Source organism: Callithrix jacchus, chromosome 9 (assembly GCF_049354715.1).
Source record: "Callithrix jacchus isolate 240 chromosome 9, calJac240_pri, whole genome shotgun sequence".
Taxonomy (NCBI): Eukaryota; Metazoa; Chordata; class Mammalia; order Primates; family Cebidae; genus Callithrix; species Callithrix jacchus.
In genome coordinates this window covers 35970753-35990368 of record NC_133510.1, presented here as the reverse complement: position 1 = coordinate 35990368, position 19616 = coordinate 35970753, and the positions used below count along the sequence as shown (strand labels likewise).

The following is a 19616-nucleotide window of genomic DNA, read 5'->3' as shown; positions in this document are numbered from 1 at the left end:
AAGATGGCCACTTTTCACCACTTCCATTGATAACTGTGGTCTAAGGGCCGTCATTTCTCATCTGCTCTATTGCAACAATCTTCTAACTGGTCTTCTTGTTCCTTTTCTTGGACCTTGGCAGTCCATTTTTTTCTCCATAGCACGTATCATCATCTGATATACTATGATGCTTAGTAATTTGCTTTTTGTTTCCCGCCTCTAAAATATAAACTCCATGAAGTCTGAGAATTTTGTTTTGCTGTAAGATTATGCATGTCAATGCAGCACAGCCAGAAATACATATATATTAGCTAGTTTGTTTTCTAAGGGTCATGATAGCAAGATAGATGGATGAGATATATGATTGTATGACTTGTTTATATTCTCTACACATTTCCAAGATGGACTTTTAAAATAATTGAATTCCAACCAGCCTAGCCAAGATGGTGAAATCATCTCTAACAAAACAGACAGACACACACACACACACACACACACACACACTCACACACACATATCATTGAATTCTTCGAATTCCCAATTTAAATATAAGAAACTATACTTGTAGTTCTGATGGTGGAAAACAACTACGTATAATGGATCCCCTGTCCTTCAGTCCAGACCATCATGTGTATGAGATGGGGGAAGTAAGATGAAAAACTAATGTGACAACTGATTGGAGAAAGGATATCAGATTGGGAGTAGGAAGATCTGAGTTTAAATGTTGGCCATGTGACTTCTGGATAGTCATTTAACCTCTTCTCTGGGCCTCTGTTGCCTCCTTAAGTAAAATAAGAGGGTTTCTCAGCTCCTATTTTAAGTGATGGCAATTTATGATTCTATAAATCTTACAGCCAAAATCAGGAACATGTATAAGGGAGAAAGTTAAGAGATGCTTGAAAGAGAGACCTGCTCTTCTGTTTCTGTGGCAAAGGTAGTATCCTTGAGGGCAGAGTATATGGCTTCTTTGTCTTTGGTTCCCAGTGCCTGACATATTGTGGGTTTAAAGAATGAATGTGTCCTTATTGACTGACAGATGGAATAGCATTGGGTAGCAGATCCGAAATAAAGGGCTAAACTAGACAACACACAGACATATTCCAAAGTCAAGCTGTAAGCTGAATAAACATGGAAGTTAAAGAACTGAATAATTTCCTCAGTTTTGCTGAATCCTCAAAGTTAAGGACATATTAAGAATACTTTCTTAAGAAACTGTTTTCAGAATACCCATTGAAACATGGATATTCTTGAGAAGGCTCAAGAAAAACTGTGGAGGAAAATTGCTGCTGAATCGGCCACCCAACCCAGAATCTGCTACGTGGAATGCAGAGACATGACAAAATAGAAAGGAAGCAGAGGTAAATTGTGAGACATTAAAAAAACCATGAAAAAGTTAACTAAAGATACAATTTGTTAGAGCCATATTATTCTTTAAGGAACTGGACATATATATCAATTACTCTTTGCTTAATAGCAATACAACACTGTTTACAAATGTAAGGCTCTTGATATGATGGGCTGTGTCCTCACCCAAATCTCATCTTAAATTGTTCTTGTGATAGTGAGTTCTCATGAGATCTAATGGTTTTATAAGAAGAATTTCCCCTTTTGCTTAGCACATCTCCTTCCTGCCATTATGTGAAGAAGGATGTGTTTGCTTCCACTTCCAACATAATTTCAAGTTTCCTGAGGCCTGCCAAGCTATGGAGAACTGTGAGGCAATTAAACCACTTTCCTTTATAAATTATCCAGACTCGGGCATTTCTATATGGCAGTGTGAGAACAGATTAATACAGTAAATTGGTATCGCAGAGAGTGGAGGTATTGCTATAAAGATGCCCGAAAATGTGGAAGTGACTTTGGAAATGGATAACAGGCAGAGGTTGAAACAGTTTGGAGGGCTCAGAAGATAAGAAAATGTGGGAAAGTGCTTTTTTTTTTTCTTCTTCCAAGAAGAAAAGAAAATGTGGGAAAGTGCTTTTTTTTTTCTTCTTCCAAGAAGAAAAGAAAATGTGGGAAAGTTTGGAATTTCCTAGGGACTTGTTGAATGGTTTTGACCAAAATGCTGATGGTGATATGGACAATAAAGCCTAGACTGAAGTGGTCTCAGATGGAAATGAGGAACTTGGAAACTGGAGCAAAAGTGACTCTTGTTATGGTTTAGCAAACAGAGGGCATTTTACCTCTGCCCTAGAGATCTCTGGAACTTTTTGAGCTTGAGAGAGATGGCTTGGGGTATCTGGTGGAAGAAATTTATAAGTGGCAGAATGTTCAAGAAGAAGCAGAGCAGAAAAGTTTGGAAAATTTGCAGCCTAACAATGCATTGGAAAAGAAGAACCCATTTTCTGGGGAAAAGTTCAAGCCTGCTGCAGAAATTTGCTTAAGTAACAAGGAGCCAAATGATAATCATCAAAACAATGGGGAAAATGTCTCTAGGTCAAGTCAGAGACCTTGTGACAGCCCCTCCCATCACAGGCCTTGGAAGCCTACGAGGGAAAGAAAAATGGTTTCATGGGCCAAGGCCCAGGGTCCAAGGGTTCCCTGCTGTGTGCGGCCTAGGGACTCAGTGCCGTGCATCCCAGCTGCTCTAGCCATGGCTAAAAGGGGCCAAAGTACAGCTCAGGCCATGGCTTCAGAGAGTGCAAGCCCCCAAGCTTAGGTAGCTTCTACATGGTGTTGAGCCTGCAAGTACACAGAAGTCAAGAATTGAGGTTTGGGAATCTCAGCCTAGATTTCAGAGGATGTATGGGAATGCCTGTATGCCCAGGCAGAAGTTTGCTATAGGGGTGGAACCCTCATGGAGAACCTCTGCTAGGGCAGTATGGAAGGGAAATGTGGGGTGGGAGCCCCCACACAGAGTCTCCACTGGGGTACAGCCTAGTGGAACTGTGAGAAAAGGGCCACTGTCTTCCAGACTCCAGAATGGTAGAGTCACTGAGAGCTTGCACCATGCTCTTAGAAAAGTCACAGACAATGCCAGCCCATGAAAGCAGCTGGGAAGGGGGATGTACCCTGCAAAGCCACAGGAGCAGAGCTGCCGAAGGCTGGGAGAGCCTACCTCTTGAAACAGTGTGATGTGGATGTGAGACAGAGTCAAATGAGATCATTTAAGAGCTTAAGATTTGACTACCCCACTGGATTCTGAACTTACATGACTTCTGTGGCCCCTTTGTTTTGGCCAATTTCTCTCATTTGGAAAAGGTATATTTATGCAATACCTGTATCTTCATTGTACCTAGGAAGTAACTAACTTGCTTTTTATTTTATAGGCTCATAGGTGGAAGGTACTTGCCTTGTATCAGATGAGGCTCTGGACTTAGACTTTTGGGTTAATGCTGGAATAAGCTAAGACTTTGGGGGACTGTTGGAAAGGCATGACTGTGTTTTGAAAGTGAGAAAATGAGATTTGGGAGGGGACAGGGGAGAAATAATATGGTTTGGCTGTGTCCCCACCCAAACCTGATCTTGAATTGTAGCTCCCATCATTTCCATGTGTCATGGGAGGGAGCTAGTGGGAGATAATCGAATCTTGGGGGCAGTTACATCCTTGCTGTTCTTGTGATAGTGACTGAGTCCTCATGAAATCTGATGGTTTAACAAGAAGCTTTTCCCATTTTGCTTGGCACTTCTTCCTGCCATCATATGACAAAGGATGTGTTTGCTTCCACTTTTGCCATGACTGTAGGTAAGTAAGTTTCCTGAGGCCTCCCCAGCCACGTGGAACTGTGAGTCAGTTAAAAACCTCTTTCCTTCATAAATTACCCAGTCTTGGACAGTTCTTTATACCAGCATGAGAACTGAGTAATATAGTTCCTTTCATTTCAGTTTGGTTCACATTAAATATAATAAGGTTATATATTTTTTACCTTGAGAAAATAATACTGGGTCATCTGGAATGTCTGGCTGAGTGATACAGTAAGAGAGAGGCTGCATGGCTCTGTGGAGAATGTGGGCCTGAATTTCACTTAATGACCTAGGCTGAATCCTAGGACAAAGTTTCTTAAATTCTCTTGAACTCTGTTTCCTGATCTGTGTAATAGGGAAAATAATTCTTGCTTTGCCCAACTGTCAAAAATAGAAATAATGTATGTTACCATGCCTACTAGAATTCTAAATATTGGTTACTCAAAAAAGTGATGGCCGGATTGTTAAATTCTGCTAAATGACCAGGAAAGGAAGAGTTGCTATAAAGAGACAGAGTAAGATTAGTGTCACTAATAAATTGGAATGTTTTCACAAAAAGGGTGATAAGGTATAAGCCACACTAATAAATTGATAAGCTGCCTCTTGGAGAATGGGGGGAATTTTGACACACAAAAAATGAAAGGAGATGAAGTGCTGTATTCTGAGCATAGATAAGTAAGGCTGTGAAAGTAGGAAGAGCAATGGAATCTTTAGCAGGGAAGGACAAAGACTGGATGGTAATTATGATGAAGATACAGAAAAAATAAGTGCAGATGGTAAAATATTTTAGACTAAACTAGGCTTCTAAACTACAAATCTGTAACAGCAAACTGAGTTTGGCTTTATAAATATAATAGTATATATTTTGTCTTTATCTTTCACAATTTAGCATAATTAGAAGTAACAAATCAAATCTGTCAGTGCTAAACTCCTATAGATAAAAGCATTAGTTGGATTAAGAAGATTCCTAAAGTTGATTACAGATTCTTGCTTGTGACCTAGATTCCCAAAGCTGAATAATATGAAGGAATTCCTATTAAAATACAAGATTGTTTTATAAAATCTCCGGAATCCAAGCAGGCAAATGCCAAAACTGCCTACTCAGTGTGGATTCCAATGGTAAGACCTGTGGTTAATTCACGTAGGAGTGTGGTCTGACCTGGGAGACTGTGACCTGTTCCATGTCATGGTCAGATCAATCACATAACTCAGTTTCCCATTTATTCCTCCCTTGGAATGAAAATGAAAAGAAAAATGTCTGTAAGGAGTCTATCAGGACTACTGAACAATGTAGATATTACTCACCTTTATATTCTAAGGAAATAAATCTTATTAGAGCCCTAAATTAAGTTCCAGATTAAAACAACTCTTTAACTGAATTACACAAATTGAGAACTCAAAGGCCATGTTTGATTGAATTTCAGTAGTACCTCAAAAGAGAAGCTTTGATATAATGCCCTCCAAGGGATCTCTTTAGCCACATGTGCCATATATAAAATGGCATATTGGTGATATTTCAATAATACTTTTTAGTAATAAACATTATTGAATGAGGGCACAAAGATGATTTGCATAAGCAACATGGTTGAGGAAGGAATCAAATTTTGAGATCTATGAAACAGTTAAAAAAGAAAAGGAGGCAGCAAAGAAGACAGCTATTTCCACAGAAATACACTATTAGGATGTGCATGTATTAAATCAGAACATAAATGCATAGCTTATATAAATCAGTAACATGTAGATTAAAATGACATACAAAAAGGGGGAAAACTAGCCTGAACAGAACTATTGTTCTGCTAGTAGAGAGTACCAGACCAAATGGACGGGTGCTCTGACATGAGACAAGCTTAATGCAAAGCAAAATGCTTTCAATGGCTTGTTTTTGAAAGAATTCTGCTTATGCCCTATTTAAATTTCATTACTGTTGCCTCATGTTTCTCCGTAAGAATAAAGTCAAGAAAGAGGAGCTTTGCTGTCAAAAGTATAATATAATCGTGTAGAATTTTTAAATTTGGTCTATGCCTTTCTATGAAGAACGCTTTCTCAGGATGCCAGCATATATTTAGGTCTTCAAATATAAGTGTTCTCAAGAATCAGTAAACAAGGAAATACTTATTGTGTTCATATTTATTATGTCAGGAAGATAAGTTCATGAATTTATAGAAAAATTTTAATTGCCAAATGGGATCCAGTTGAATATAATAAATATATATCCAGTTTAAAATGCCAGTACATTTCCATTTCAAGAAAATAAGTATTTTCAAATGTCGTAAATGGTGATTAGGAGAGAGAACAGATTTACGAACATAATAAAATCATTAGATAAATACTATTAACCAAAAGCAAGTACCAATTCAGCATGTTCAGAAGAGATAGGGAATATATTTTTATAATGTTTCATCATACTCAACATTCATCTACAAAAATTTATCCATGTGCAAGGTCTACAGGGATATTTATACCACTAAATGCCCACAAGAGAAAGGAGGAAAAATCTAAAATCGACACCCTAATGTCATGTTTAAAAGAACAAAAAAAGGAGCAAGATCAAACATATTCAAAAGCTAGCAGAAGACAAGAAATAACTAAGATCAGAGCAGAACTGAAAGAGGAGGAGACACAAAGAAACCCTTCAAAAAAATCAATAAATCCAGGAGCTGGTGTTCTGATCAACAAAACAGACCACTAGCCAGACTAATGAAGAAGAGAAAAGAATCAAATAGATTTAATAAAAAATGATAAATGGGATATCACCACCGATTCTACAGAAATACAAACTACCATCAGGGATTACTACAAACACCTCTGTGCAAATAAACCAGTAAATCTAGAAGAAATGGCTAAATTCCTGGGCACTTCCACCCTCTTATCACTAAACCAAGAAGTCGAATCCCTGAATAGACTAATAACAAGGTCTGAAATTGAGGCAGCTATGAATAGCCTACCAACCAAAAAAAGTCCAGGACCAGAGGGGTTCACAGCTGAATTCTACCAGAGGTACAAAGAGGAGCTAGTACCATTTCTTCTAAAACTATTCCAAACAATACAAAAAGAGGGAATCCTCCCTAACTCATTATATGAGAACTACATCATCCTGATACCAAAACCTGGCAGAGACACAACTAAAAAAGAAAATTTCAGGCCAATATCCATGATGAACATTGATGCAAAAATCCTCAATAAAATACTGGGTGGCTGAATCCAACAGCACATCAAAAAGCTTATCCATCATGATCAAGTCAGCTTCATCCTGGGATGCAAGGCATATTCAACAGATGCAAATCTGTAAACATAATCCATCACATAAACAGAACCAAAGAGAAAAACCACATGATTATCTCAATAGAGGCAGAAAAGGCCTTCAACAAAATTCAACAGCCCTTAATGCGAAAAATTCTCAATAAACTAGGTATCAATGGAACATATCTCAAAATAGTAAGAGCTATTTATGACAAACCTGCAGCCAATATCATACTAAATAGGCAAAAACTAGAAGCATTCCCTTTGAAAACAGTCACAAGATAAGGATGCCCTCTCTCATCACTCCTATTCAACACAGTATTGGAAGTTCTGGCCAGGGGAATTGGGCAAGAAAAAGAAATAAAGGGTATTCAGTTAGGAAAAGAGGAAGTTAAATAGTCTCTATTTGCAGATGACATGACTATATTTTTAGAAGACCCCATTGTCTCAGCCCAAAATCTCCTTAAACTGATAAGCAACTTCAGCAAAGTCTCAGGATACAAAAATCAGTATGCAAAAATCACAAGCATTTCTATACACCAATAACAGACAAAGAGAGCCAAATCATGAGTGAACTCCCATTCACAATTGCTACAAAGAATAAAATACCTAGGAATACAACTAACAAGGTATGTGAAGGACTCTTTAAGGAGAACTACAAATCACTGTTCAAGAAAATAAGAGAGGACACAAACAGATGGAGACACATTCCATACTCATGGATATGAAGAATAAATATCGTGAAAATGGCCATACCGCCCAAAGTAATTTATAGTTTCAATGCTATCCCCATCAAGCTACCACTGATTTTCTTCACAGAATTGAAAAACACCTTACACTTCATATGGAACCAAAAAAGAGCCCACAAAACCAAGACAAATTCTAGCAAAAAGAGCTAGAATCGTCACGCTACCTGACTTCAAACTATACGAGAAGTCTACAGCAATCAAAAAAACATGGTACTGGTACCAAGGCAGAGATACTGACCAATGGAACAGAACAGAGGCCTCAGAAATAATGCCACACATCTACAACCATCTGATCTTTGACATACATCACAAAAACAAGCAATGGAGAAAGGATTCCCTATTTAATAAATGGTGTTGGGAAAACTGGCTAACTATATGCTGAAAGCTGAAACTGGATCCCTTCCTTACACCTTAAACAAAAATTAATTCAAGATTGATTAAAGATTTAAACATAAGACCTAACACCATAAAAACCCTAGAAGAAAACCTAGGCAAAACCATTCAGAACACAGGCATGGGCAAGGACTTCATGACTAAAACACCAAAGCAATGGCAACAAAAGCCAAAATAGACAATTGGTATCTAATTAAACTAAAGGGCTTCTGCACAGAAAAAGAAGCTATCATTTGAGTCAACAGGAAACCAACAGAATGGGAAAAAATTTTTGCTATCTACCCATCCGACAAAGGGCTAATATCTAGAATCTACAAAGAACATAAACTTATAGGAAAAAAACAACTGCATCACAAAGTGGGTGAAGGATATGAACAGATACTTCTCAAAAGAAGGCATTTATGCAGCCAACAAACCTATGATAAAAAGCTCATCGTAACTGGTCAATAGAGAAATGCAAATCAAAACCACTTTCAGATACCATCTCACACCAATTAAAATGATGATCATTAAAAAATCAGGAGACGGCCAGGCGCGGTGGCTCAAGCCTGTAATCCCAGCACTTTGGGAGGCCGAGGCGGGTGGACCACGAGGTCAAGAGATCGAGACCATTCTGGTCAACATGGTGAAACCCTGTCTCTACTAAAAATACAAAAAATTAGCTGGGCATGGTGGTGCATGCCTGTAATCCCAGCTACTCAGGAGGCTGAGGCAGGAGAATTGCCTGAACCCAGGAGACAGAGGTTGCAGTGAGCCGAGACTGAGCTATTGCACTCCTGCCTGGGTGAAAAGAGCAAAAGTCCGTCTCAAAAAAAAAAAAAAAATCAGGAGACAACGGATGCTGGAAAGAATGTAGAGAAATAGGAACACTTTTACACTGTTGGGAGTGTAAATTAGTTCAACCATTGTGGAAGACAGTGTGGAAATTACTGAAGGGTGGAGAACTAGAAATACCATTTGACCCAGCAATCCCATTACTGGATATAAACCCAAAGGAGTATAAATCATTCTATTATAAAGACATAGGAACACATTTGTTTACTGTGACACTGTTCACAACAGCAAACACTTCACACCAACCCAGATGTCCATCAGTGATAGACTGGATAAAGAAAATGTGGCACATATATACCATGGAGTACTATGCAGCCATAAAAAAGGATGGGTCCTTTGCAGGGACATGGATAAAGCTGGAAACCATCATTCTCAGCAAAGTGACACAAGAATAGGAAACCAAACACCCCAAGTTCTCACTCATAGGTAGGTGTTGAACAGTAAGAACATGTGGACACAGGGAAGGGAACATCACACACTGGGGCCCGTCATGGGGTGGGGGACTGGGGGAGGCATAGCACCAGGAGAAATACTGACAGGGTGATAGATGCAGCAAACCACCATGGCACGTGTATACCTATGTAACAAACCTGGATGTTTTGCATATACGTGTACCCCAGAACTTAGAATATAATAATAAAAAAAAATTGATGTATTTATTCATTTGACAAATACTTATCAGTGCTTATCAGGTGGAAGGAACTGGGAATGATACAATGAACAAGGCACAGTCCTGGCCCTCCAGGGATTTATGTAGTACATCTCCTTCTAGTAGAGGGAGCTAGGGGCAGACAAACCTGTTCTTGCAACAAGGACTGGTAAGTGCCCAGAACACAGAATAAAGTGAGACTGTGGGGAGATCAGAGAAGGTCTTCTGGGAGAATGGTCTAAGCAGCAGGCATTCCACCTCTACCACAGTGACTTAGGAGGAGATTAGAATGAAACCTCACACCGTGAATAATCCTATTGTAACCTATAAAGTCATGTGATCAGCGCAGACATCTTTTTTCTAAAAAGCAGTTTTTCACTTTAGTAAAAGTGGATTTCAAGTAGCTCCCCAAAGTATTTTCCTGACTCAGCCACTAAGCAGTTTTTTATTTTGAATTTTGGTCTCCACACATTTGCATTTGAACAGTTCCGTCATATTTACACTTTTGCAAGTGGTAAGTGCTGGTCTCAGAGGACACTGAAATGCTTATGCATTGGCCTGAGCAGCACAGGTGATACCGTGGAAGGTATGGCCACAGCACAGAATATTGTTAAGTATCTGGGGAAGCTACTTTCAGCCCTCCGCAGATTCTGCTCTTGGACTTGACGCTATCCCTGTCGCAGGGTATCTCACTAGCCCTAGACTCCCTGCCTACATCTTTTTTACAATTTTCTGTTTTTTAGGTTTCAGTGAAACTACAAGCTATGCTGTAAAGAATTCCACCTAGGGAGATAGCTGGTCGATGTCTGAGTTAGCCCTAAGCACTGTGGGACAAGAAGCAATGCTGTTGAGGATAGGAGAATCCCTCTTCTCTTTCCTAGACACATTTCCAAGGCCTTTGGAGAACGAAAAAGCCACATGGAGATACTTCTAACAGCAAAACATAACCACATACTCTCAATCACAAATGATATTATAGTATATCTAAAAATAGAGTTATAAAAATAAAAACAAAACTATGTTGGAAAAAATATTCTCTTACCATAGTATGTAAGATACTCTGCTGTGTGTAAAAATGTTAGTGAAACCAGAACATTGAAAATCCAGTTTATTCCAGACGAACATGCATTTCCTGTACTTCTTGCCCAAAGGGGATATATTTCAGAATTCACAGTCCAAGGCATTGGTCCCATTCCTGAGAAATAAAACATTAAAAACTTTAGTAAAATAGCATGTAAGATATTTGAAAAATTATAGTTTGTCTACTCTAAAAAGAGGCAATTCAATTAATGCAACAGTAATAACAAAGCCTTTGTTTACCAGGTGCAAAGAAAACAAGATATAAAATAAGGCCCAGAAGTGCTGTCCAGGAGTATGGCGTAGGGCAGAAATTGTAAGCCCAAAATATGTCTTCTGTTTTGAACTTGGTTTCATTTTCACACCTGAAAAATAATTCAATATAAGTATTAATGTTTTAGGCTACAGTTGCAGAAATTCAATATAATCATATTTATGTATTTGGAAATTCCTTAATGTCTTAAAGAGTCCAAAATGTTTTTCTTTAAAAAAATGGGAACTGAATATGCAGTATTAGATCTGCAAGCTCACATAAGAATTTTAAAGCTAATTCAAGAGCAAAACAAAGAAAGACACTATGTTTTATAACCATTTCCCATAAATTAGACATGATTTCTAGTTAGTCCCTGGAAGCTGCAGTAACACGTCCCTACCACTGAGAGTCAGTATGTTGTAGTAGAATTTGCAATCAGGACAAGATTCAAATTTCAGAGCCAGATATTTTTCATCAGATAAAATGGGGAGAACACTTTGTAGACTATTTTAAGAATTAGAAGGGTAACCTGTAAAGGGTGATGGGGTGGATTAGGGAAGCAACTGATTCTGATTCCAGGTAGCCCTCTCCCTTCCTGGTCTGTGTCCTTGCTTTGCTACCAGTCACTCCCTGATGACCTTGCCTTCTTAATCCATAGTAAAGCAAAGCATCCTAAAGTTTGATTAATTCTGAAGTTGAACTTCCAATTCTTTACCTTAATTGCCCCTGAAGATATTACCAGCCTCAAAAACATTCCTATCTCCTATTGTCAATTTAGACTACTGTTCTGTCTCCTTCAACCTCTAACTTTGAACCTTGTCAGCCAAGCCCTATTGTTATAGTCTTTATGAACTCGTCATAACATGCCACCTCTCTTGATGATTTGGGTGTCTGCTCAGTCCTCCCCCCTTCTTCTCTTGCCACATTCATTTATTTTTAATTCATCTCCTTGTATATCTCCATCAGACCTCCTGAGTGACCAGTGTCAATCAGCAGTAATATTTTGAAAGGAATATTTTTTTCTGAGCAGGTCTCCACAGTGGCTTAAAATATTCACTAAACTATGCTATAAACATAAGTGCTGTAATTTAGGCTTTGTTCTTTCATTTAGAGAGCACAGGTTGAATAGATTTAGCCTGTCTTAAGGGCTCTAGGATTTTTGGAGTGGCAAATGAGCATTGGCTTCAACTTAAAAGTCACCAGCTGCATTATATCCTAACAAGAGAGCCAGCCTGTCCTTTGAAGCTAGGCATTGACTTCTCTCTAGCTGTGAGAGTCCGGGATGTTATCTTCTTCCAACAGAAGGTATTTTCATCTCCACTGAAAAATCTGTTGTTTAGTAATAGCCACCTGATATGATTTGGCTGTGTCCCACCCAAATCTCATCTTGAATTGTAGTTCCCATAATCTCCAATAACAATAACATTATCTTGGAGAATGTTGTGGGAGAAATCCAATAAATCATGGGAATGGTTACCCTCATGCTGTTCTCGTGATAGTGAGTGAGTTCTCATCAGATCTGATGGTTTTATAAGGGGCTTTTCCCCTTTTTTACTTGACACTTCTTTTTCTGCCACCATGTGAAGAGGACATGTTTGCTTCCCCTTCCTCCATGATTGTAAGTTTCCTGAGACTTCCCAGACCGTGAGTCAATTAAACCTCTTTCCCTTATAAACTACCCAGGCTCAGGCAGTTCTTTATAGCAGTGTGAGAACAGACTAATACACCACTTTTATCAGTTATCTTAGCTAGATGTTTTGGATAACTTGATACCGCTTCTCCATCAGCACTTGCTGCCTCGCCTTGCAACAAGGTGCGAAGTGAAGACAGCTTCCTTCCTTAATCCTCATGAATCAACCTTTGCTAGACTCAAACTTTTCTTCTGTAGCTTCCTCATCTCTCTCAGTCTTCACAGAATTACATGGAATTAGAGACTTATTCTGGATTAGGCTTGTGCTTAAGGGAATTTTGTGGCTGGTTTGATCATCTATCCAGACCACTCAAACTTTCTTCATATCAGCAATAAGGCTGTTTCATTTTCTTATCATTTGTGTGTTCACTGGAGTAGCATTTTTAATATCCTTTAAGAATTTTTCTTTTATAGTCACAATTTGGCTATTTGATGCAAGCGGCCTAGCTTTCAACCTATCTCAGCTTTCAATATGCCTTCCTTAGTAAGCTTAATCATTTCTAGCTTTTCATTTAAAGTGAGAGTCATGCTACTATTCCTATCAATTGAACATTTAGAGGCCATCGTTGAGTTATGAACTGTATGTAGTATCTTAGGGAATAGAGAGGCCCCAGAAGAGGGAGACAAAAAAGGAAATGGCTGGTTGGTGCCATGATCAGAACACACACAACATTTATAATTAAGTTTGACATCTTATATACGGGTGCAGTTTGCGATGCCCCACAACAATTATTATAGTAACATTAAAGAATACCGATCATCATAACAGATATAATAAGTATGAAATAATGTGAGAGTCACCAAAACATGACACAAAGACACTAAACGAGCACATACTGTTGGAAAAATGGTGCCAGTAGACTGGCTTGATGCAGGGCTGCCAGAAAACTTCAGTTTGTAAAACAAAATGCAATATCTATGAAGTGCAGTGGTGGGAAACACAATACAATGAGGTATATACTGTCTTCACTGGCCTCTAGAATCCATTCTCCCTCTTTTTTTTCCTGCTGTTTTCACCATTTGAGTTCTCAACCTGGTGTGGCATTATTAATTTCTTTCAACAACCACTTCTCAGAAACTGACCAGTGTTATGAAACCATGCTGTTGGGCTCCATTAAAAGTTCATGCTATTTCATCTCAGTTGGTTCTCTAATGATGCTTATTTTATCCTTTATTGTCTTCTCTACTAAATTATGTTTACCTTAGATGTTGAGTAAACTTCTGTTAACTATTGACTCAATTAATTAAAATATTTCTTACCATCTTATAGTCCTTAAATCTTTCATTCTGTTTCCTATGTAGATGAACTTGCCTCCTTCTTTTTGAGACAATTTATCAATTTTAGTTGAGAAAAATAAAATAAAATGAGGAATCTGGAGATGCTTTGGAGGACTTAATACATTTGAATCTGAAGAACCGATATTTTAACAATTGGAATTCCTTTTAAGGAACTGAGGATCATTAATTTAAACATCAATTTTTCTCTCTCAACTTCTACTTTTCTATATTTTTCTCAATATTTGAGGAAAAAAAGCTTTTGACAAAATATTGTAGGTAGGCTTCCTTCCTCCCTCCAGGGGTACGCGTGCCTCACCCTCGGGACTGCCCTTCCTATCAGTGGTCTTGCATCCCATTCTCCTGCCTCCTCTTCGATCACATTCCATCAGTCTCTCTTCTTTCCCTGCCCTGTTTAGTTTCTTCTTACTTGAGCCTTCCCTTCGGTCTACAATACACAATGTCTCTCTACTCAAATGTTCAACCCCTCTCATATTCCTGCAACTAGCTCTCCTGAAATACCAGAAGTTTATACTCATGAGTTTTTCCTGACTACATACTCCTCCTTTCACAGCCCAACTCTTCCACCCTCCCAGGCTCACTCTTACATGGTCTCTTTTCCTGGATATGTTCACACAAAAGTAATCAATTATCTCCTAATCTCCGAATTCAGGTTTCTTGTCTTAATCTTGATGCTCTTTGATTACTCTATGGTGCTTGGTATTTGCTGACAACTCTCCTTCCTTCTCTTCCCTCTTTGCTTTTATATCCGTATCTCCTTTTTAGCTCTCTGACCTATATGTATTCATTGCTTTTTACAGTGCCTCTTCCTCTTCTCAACCTCTAAATATAGGTGTCCTCTAAGGTTCTATTTTGAGACCTATACCCTCTCTCATAATCATCTCATCTAATTTTAGGACTTCATAATTTCCATGTGGATGGTCCTCAATAGTTTATTATGGCCTTGATCTTTCTCCCAAGTTCCACTGATAGAATTTAGGTACTTAAATACCTAAAATAGCAGAGTTACTATGAACAGCTACATCCAGCCATGGCTCAAATGCAATGTAACTACAATGAAATTACTTCTCCAGGAGGGAGCATGGGGCTGCTCTGAGTTCAAATCGTGACTCTGCCACTTACTAGCTATATTCATTCCAAAACTTATATAATGAACATTTTCATGTGTCAGACATAATGTCAGAAATAACAGCTATGAACAAAATAACCAGTGCATTTACAAAACCTGGAGTTTTGTGGGCACTGGCATGGTCTGGTTTCCCAATCTGTAAAATCAGACAAAGGACTGTATCATGGGCTGTTGGGAACATTAAATATTTCCGTTTGCATAAGCATAGAACATCTGCATACTCAGTGCTTAGCATACTGCCTGGCATGTGGTATATGCAGAGCATAAATATTACTTTACTAGAATACTCAGGACATTTCTATTTTAGTTAACACCACCCTTCCCTAAAGTAGAATGGTTTAAAATCTTGAATTATCTTCATTTTCCTCTTACCACTTCTCTTAGGTCCTTTATACTTTTAAGTCCAAGTAAAGAAGAATGGCCAAGACTGAGCGTCAGCATTGACATCCCAGGTTCGGATCTAGGCTGGGACACTGAGATTGAAGCTAGGATATATGTGACCTCTAGGTGCTTAACATCTCAAAGCTGTTTCATCATCTGTGAAATAAGGATTTTCCTGGCACCTACCTTAAATATTTTGATGCTTATGTTAGATAATGTACATGAAGAACTTCCCATGGTACAGGCAAGAAATCATATTTCCTAGACATAATTTCCTGAATCTGAGTTTTCTATTTGCATTAACACTACCCTAATTTAGACTGTTCGTGTGCGTCCCATCACCTGCCTCTGCCTTTCAGGGAGACCGACTCTAGAGTAACCCTGATGATTCCTATTTCCCGATTTTCTTTTCTTTTCTTTTTGAGATGAAGTCTCACTCTGTTGCCCAGGCTGGAGAACAGTGGTATGATCTGGGCTCACCACAACCTCCGCCTCCCGGAATCAAGCAATTCTCCTGCCTCAGCCTCCTGAGTAGCTGGGACTACAGGTGTATGCCACCATGCCCAGCTAATTTTGGATTTTTAGTAGAGACGGGGTTTCGCTACATTGGCCAGGCTATTCTTGAACTCCTGACCTCATGATCTGCCCACCTCAGCCTCCCAAAGTATTGGGAATACAGGAGGAATGAGCCACCACACTTGGCCTGTTTCCTGATTTTCATGCCTTGTATAGCTCCTTCTCCTGGAGTGTGAGAGTGTCCTGGGACTTGTTCTAACCAACAGAATATGACACAGGCGACAGGACATATGTGATTAAGATTCCAGTGTTGTTGAGCTGAAGTCTCTCATTCCCTTGCTGATTTTGGAGAAGCAGGCTGCCATGTGGGATGCCTATGCTGGGAGACTAGTGGAAGGAACTGAGGGTAGCCTCTGTCCAACAGCTAGCAAGAAACGGAAGTACTCAGCACAAAACCACAAATTACTGAACTCTGCTAACAAAAGTAAATCCTTCTCCACCTGAGTCTTAGATGAAACCACAGCTCCAGACTGCACACTGATTGTAGGCTTGTGACACCCTCAGCTAGGCCTGCATTGCTGACCCACAGGAAGTGCTGTATTAATGTGTGTTGCAGTAGCAAATGAATAGTTTCCTGATTTTCCTGCTACTATCATTCTTTTCTTCAAACTCACACCCCACCAATTTAAGCGCCCTGGCCACCTCACTGCTCAAAAACTTCCATTCTCCTTATTCCAGCAGTCTACAAAATGGCCTGTAAAATGTGGCTGCAGCCTATCTTGTACTCCTATACAAAATCTTTTTATCCAACTAAACTAGATTACTTATTTTCTGAACTTACATTCTAGACCCAGTATCTCCTACTCATGACATTTCCTATAACTGAAGGCCAACTCTTATTCCTGACATCTACTGTCAGTATCTGCCATTAGTTCCTGCCTCCTCACTCAAGGCCTGTATGGATGCTACCCATTCACCTGTCTGAAATATTCTTTCCTTCCTCTCAACTCCTGTTCATTTACCTCATTTATGTCATTATCACGTAGTGCTCTGTATAGTCGTATAATAATATACTCCTCCTTCTGCTCTACTGAGATTTCATCCCGGGCAGTATAGCACGGCACAGGGGTTAAGAGCACAGGGTCTAATGTCAGAACTGCATGAGTTGTATCTCAGTTCTATCTCTTACCAACTTCGTAACTTTGGCCAAGTTACTTAACCTCTCTGTCTCAATTTTCTTGTAGAATAAGATTGAGTAATAGGACTGCAAAGATTAAATAAGGGGATAACTGCTTGGCACATAAAAAATACAATTCATAATTACTTGCCAAAATAGTCACCTTTCTATTTTTTTTAAAAAAAACCTCAATCTATTGTTCATCATAATACCCTATGTAGAGACAAATGTTGAATGATGAATGAAGCTTTCACATTTGCATTTGTTTAATTGGGAGTAGAAAACAGCATTAGAGGTCCCTTGACCAATAATCCCCAATAATGAAATAGTTTTTCGAGTCGTGAAGACCTTATGAAAATAAGAAAGGGAAGAAAGAAGGCAGGAAGGCAATAAGCAGGCTCCTGTAGGAAGCAATACTTACAAATAATGAAATAACTAAAATTCACTGAACAATTTCCCATTTACTCTTTTCATTATTATCACAGTTCCTTGGGCGATCTCCTTCTTTGGCCATGATAAGTAGGACATTTCAGAGTGGACTCTGTGCTTTCCCAGATGAAGCTTTTCACCATCTGGCTATGCACGTTTACATGCACAAAAAAGGCCGAGGAGCTCCTTGTCATCCTCATGCTGATTTTGGGAAGGCACTGCAGGCCCTGACTTGGCAGAGTTACACACTCAGCAATACGTAGATAGCTAATGACTGAGAATGTGACATCACACCTGACCTTCAAAATATAAACAGTAGAAATACCAACTAAAAAATGAAGACGCAGATTTCAAACTATCACAAAATATCCTCATGCTTTCCTGGCAACTGCTGGTAGAAGAACATAATGCTCACAAGAAGGAGCAAAAATACTTTGACATCAGTGTGTGGGCTGAGATTAGAAAAGTCATGCTCTCAGACATGGCACCTCTTCACCACATCCTAGAGCAAAACCTGACAATGACTGCAATAATGGCAAGCTGCTCAGAGGGCACTGCAGTAGACAAAGCAGCAGAATTGCATCGGTCAGGTGAAGTATGTTTCATTTCGGCAGAGGGAGAGAACTAATCTTTACCAGCAGAATGAATGACTAGACTAACACCTGATACATTGACCAAATAAATCATCAGTTCCTCGTTCCAATCATGGAACCCATAGTACTGCCTTTAGTAATACCATCCAGAAATTAACAGCTCCGTTTGAAGGTGGAACAATGCTCCCCTGCCCACTCAACACCCACCAAACTAGTTTACGTAGAGCTATTTCTGCCTTTTAAATGTTACCTCTCCATCATCTATATATCTGTAGGGTTTTAAAACTAAGAAATAACCAAAGGAACTTAAGCAAATATACAACTGTTCTTGCCACAGTTAGCCATAAATAGTATATTCCTTCCTTCTTACACAGGACATGCTGTCTATATTGCCCCTTTATTCTCTATGATGTAATAATTTGACTGCTCCAGGTTTATATATGGGAGTGGGGTAAAAGAAATAGGACCTGTGTTTAAAATACAAGACTTCCAACTTTATACATTCAGTCCTAATCACTGATAAATTTATGAAAGTTCGTTTTCTTCCCAAAGTTTACAAAAGATCCAGATTTTTGGAACAGGTGAGAGCTAACTATAATTTGCATGACACATTAACCATTGTTCTACTGGGTTTACTGCACAAGCTTGCTAATTCTTTATTGAAGAGTGTCAGTTAAGCACAATTTTATTTCCAGGTCCTGATGAAGGACTGTGATTTTTCTGTTTAAGGTCCCTAAACTATCACTTTAAAACATAGATATCCCTCTAAAAGTTAACTCTAATAGTTCTTTATTGATAGAAAGTGAACCCTAACAGTTCTTTACTGATAGAAATTTATGATAATAATTACACATTTACAATTTGAGGGTAGTGGTGGAAAGGGACCTAGGAAAGCATAGAGTATGTTTCCAGGATAGGACACATTCATCTTATCTGAGGAGAACTAAAGAAGCAAAATCCTAATTCCCAATCAGAGAATTAGGATGATGTAAATTTCCTATAAGCAACCCAAGTTACAAGAAATTCTAAATTTTGGGCATTCCATCAAAGCAACCAGGAAAACTTACTGTTATAAACTTGGCCCTTTACTTCCCAGATACTTTCAATTATTGTTCAGTAGGCATATTTCCTATTTAATAATCTAACATCAAACAAACTTATGTCAAGTTTAACCTAGGATTTAAACTCTAATACCATTTCTGTGGTTTTGAATAATTTTAGAAACATATGGTTCCCTAGCTTGCAGTGTGCAGACCATGTTGAAAATCTTGCTTTTTAATGATTTCCCATTGTCTAGCTTTTTTTTTTTTGATTTCATAATTTTCCTGCAGAGGATTGTTATTTAAAGGCAAGATGAAAAAGCTATTCTTTTGTCAATTACTATTATTTTCTAATAAATCCTTATTAAGACAATTAAATCACAGACATGGGTAAATTTCAAAAGCATTAGAAATTTGGAGCAAAAAGGCACTTTTTTTTCCTGAATAAAATGTTATTTATCTATAAATCACTGCACCTAAACTCCTTATCAGTATATCGGCTACCCT

The 19616-nt window shown here is 38.6% G+C and overlaps 1 protein-coding gene across 2 annotated transcripts in view; it reads right to left on the bottom strand.

Annotated features, from left to right (window-relative positions):
• SLC2A13 (solute carrier family 2 member 13) overlaps positions 1–19616 on the bottom strand; it is a 385769-nt gene that overhangs the window by 5752 nt on the left and 360401 nt on the right. For both annotated transcript variants that reach the window (XM_009003636.5, XM_002752368.6), the window contains 2 exons: positions 10849–10970; positions 10571–10723 (listed from right to left, as the gene is read on the bottom strand). In XM_009003636.5, the coding sequence (XP_009001884.1) occupies positions 10571–10723; positions 10849–10970 (275 nt within the window). The remainder of the gene's footprint in view (positions 1–10570; positions 10724–10848; positions 10971–19616) is intronic.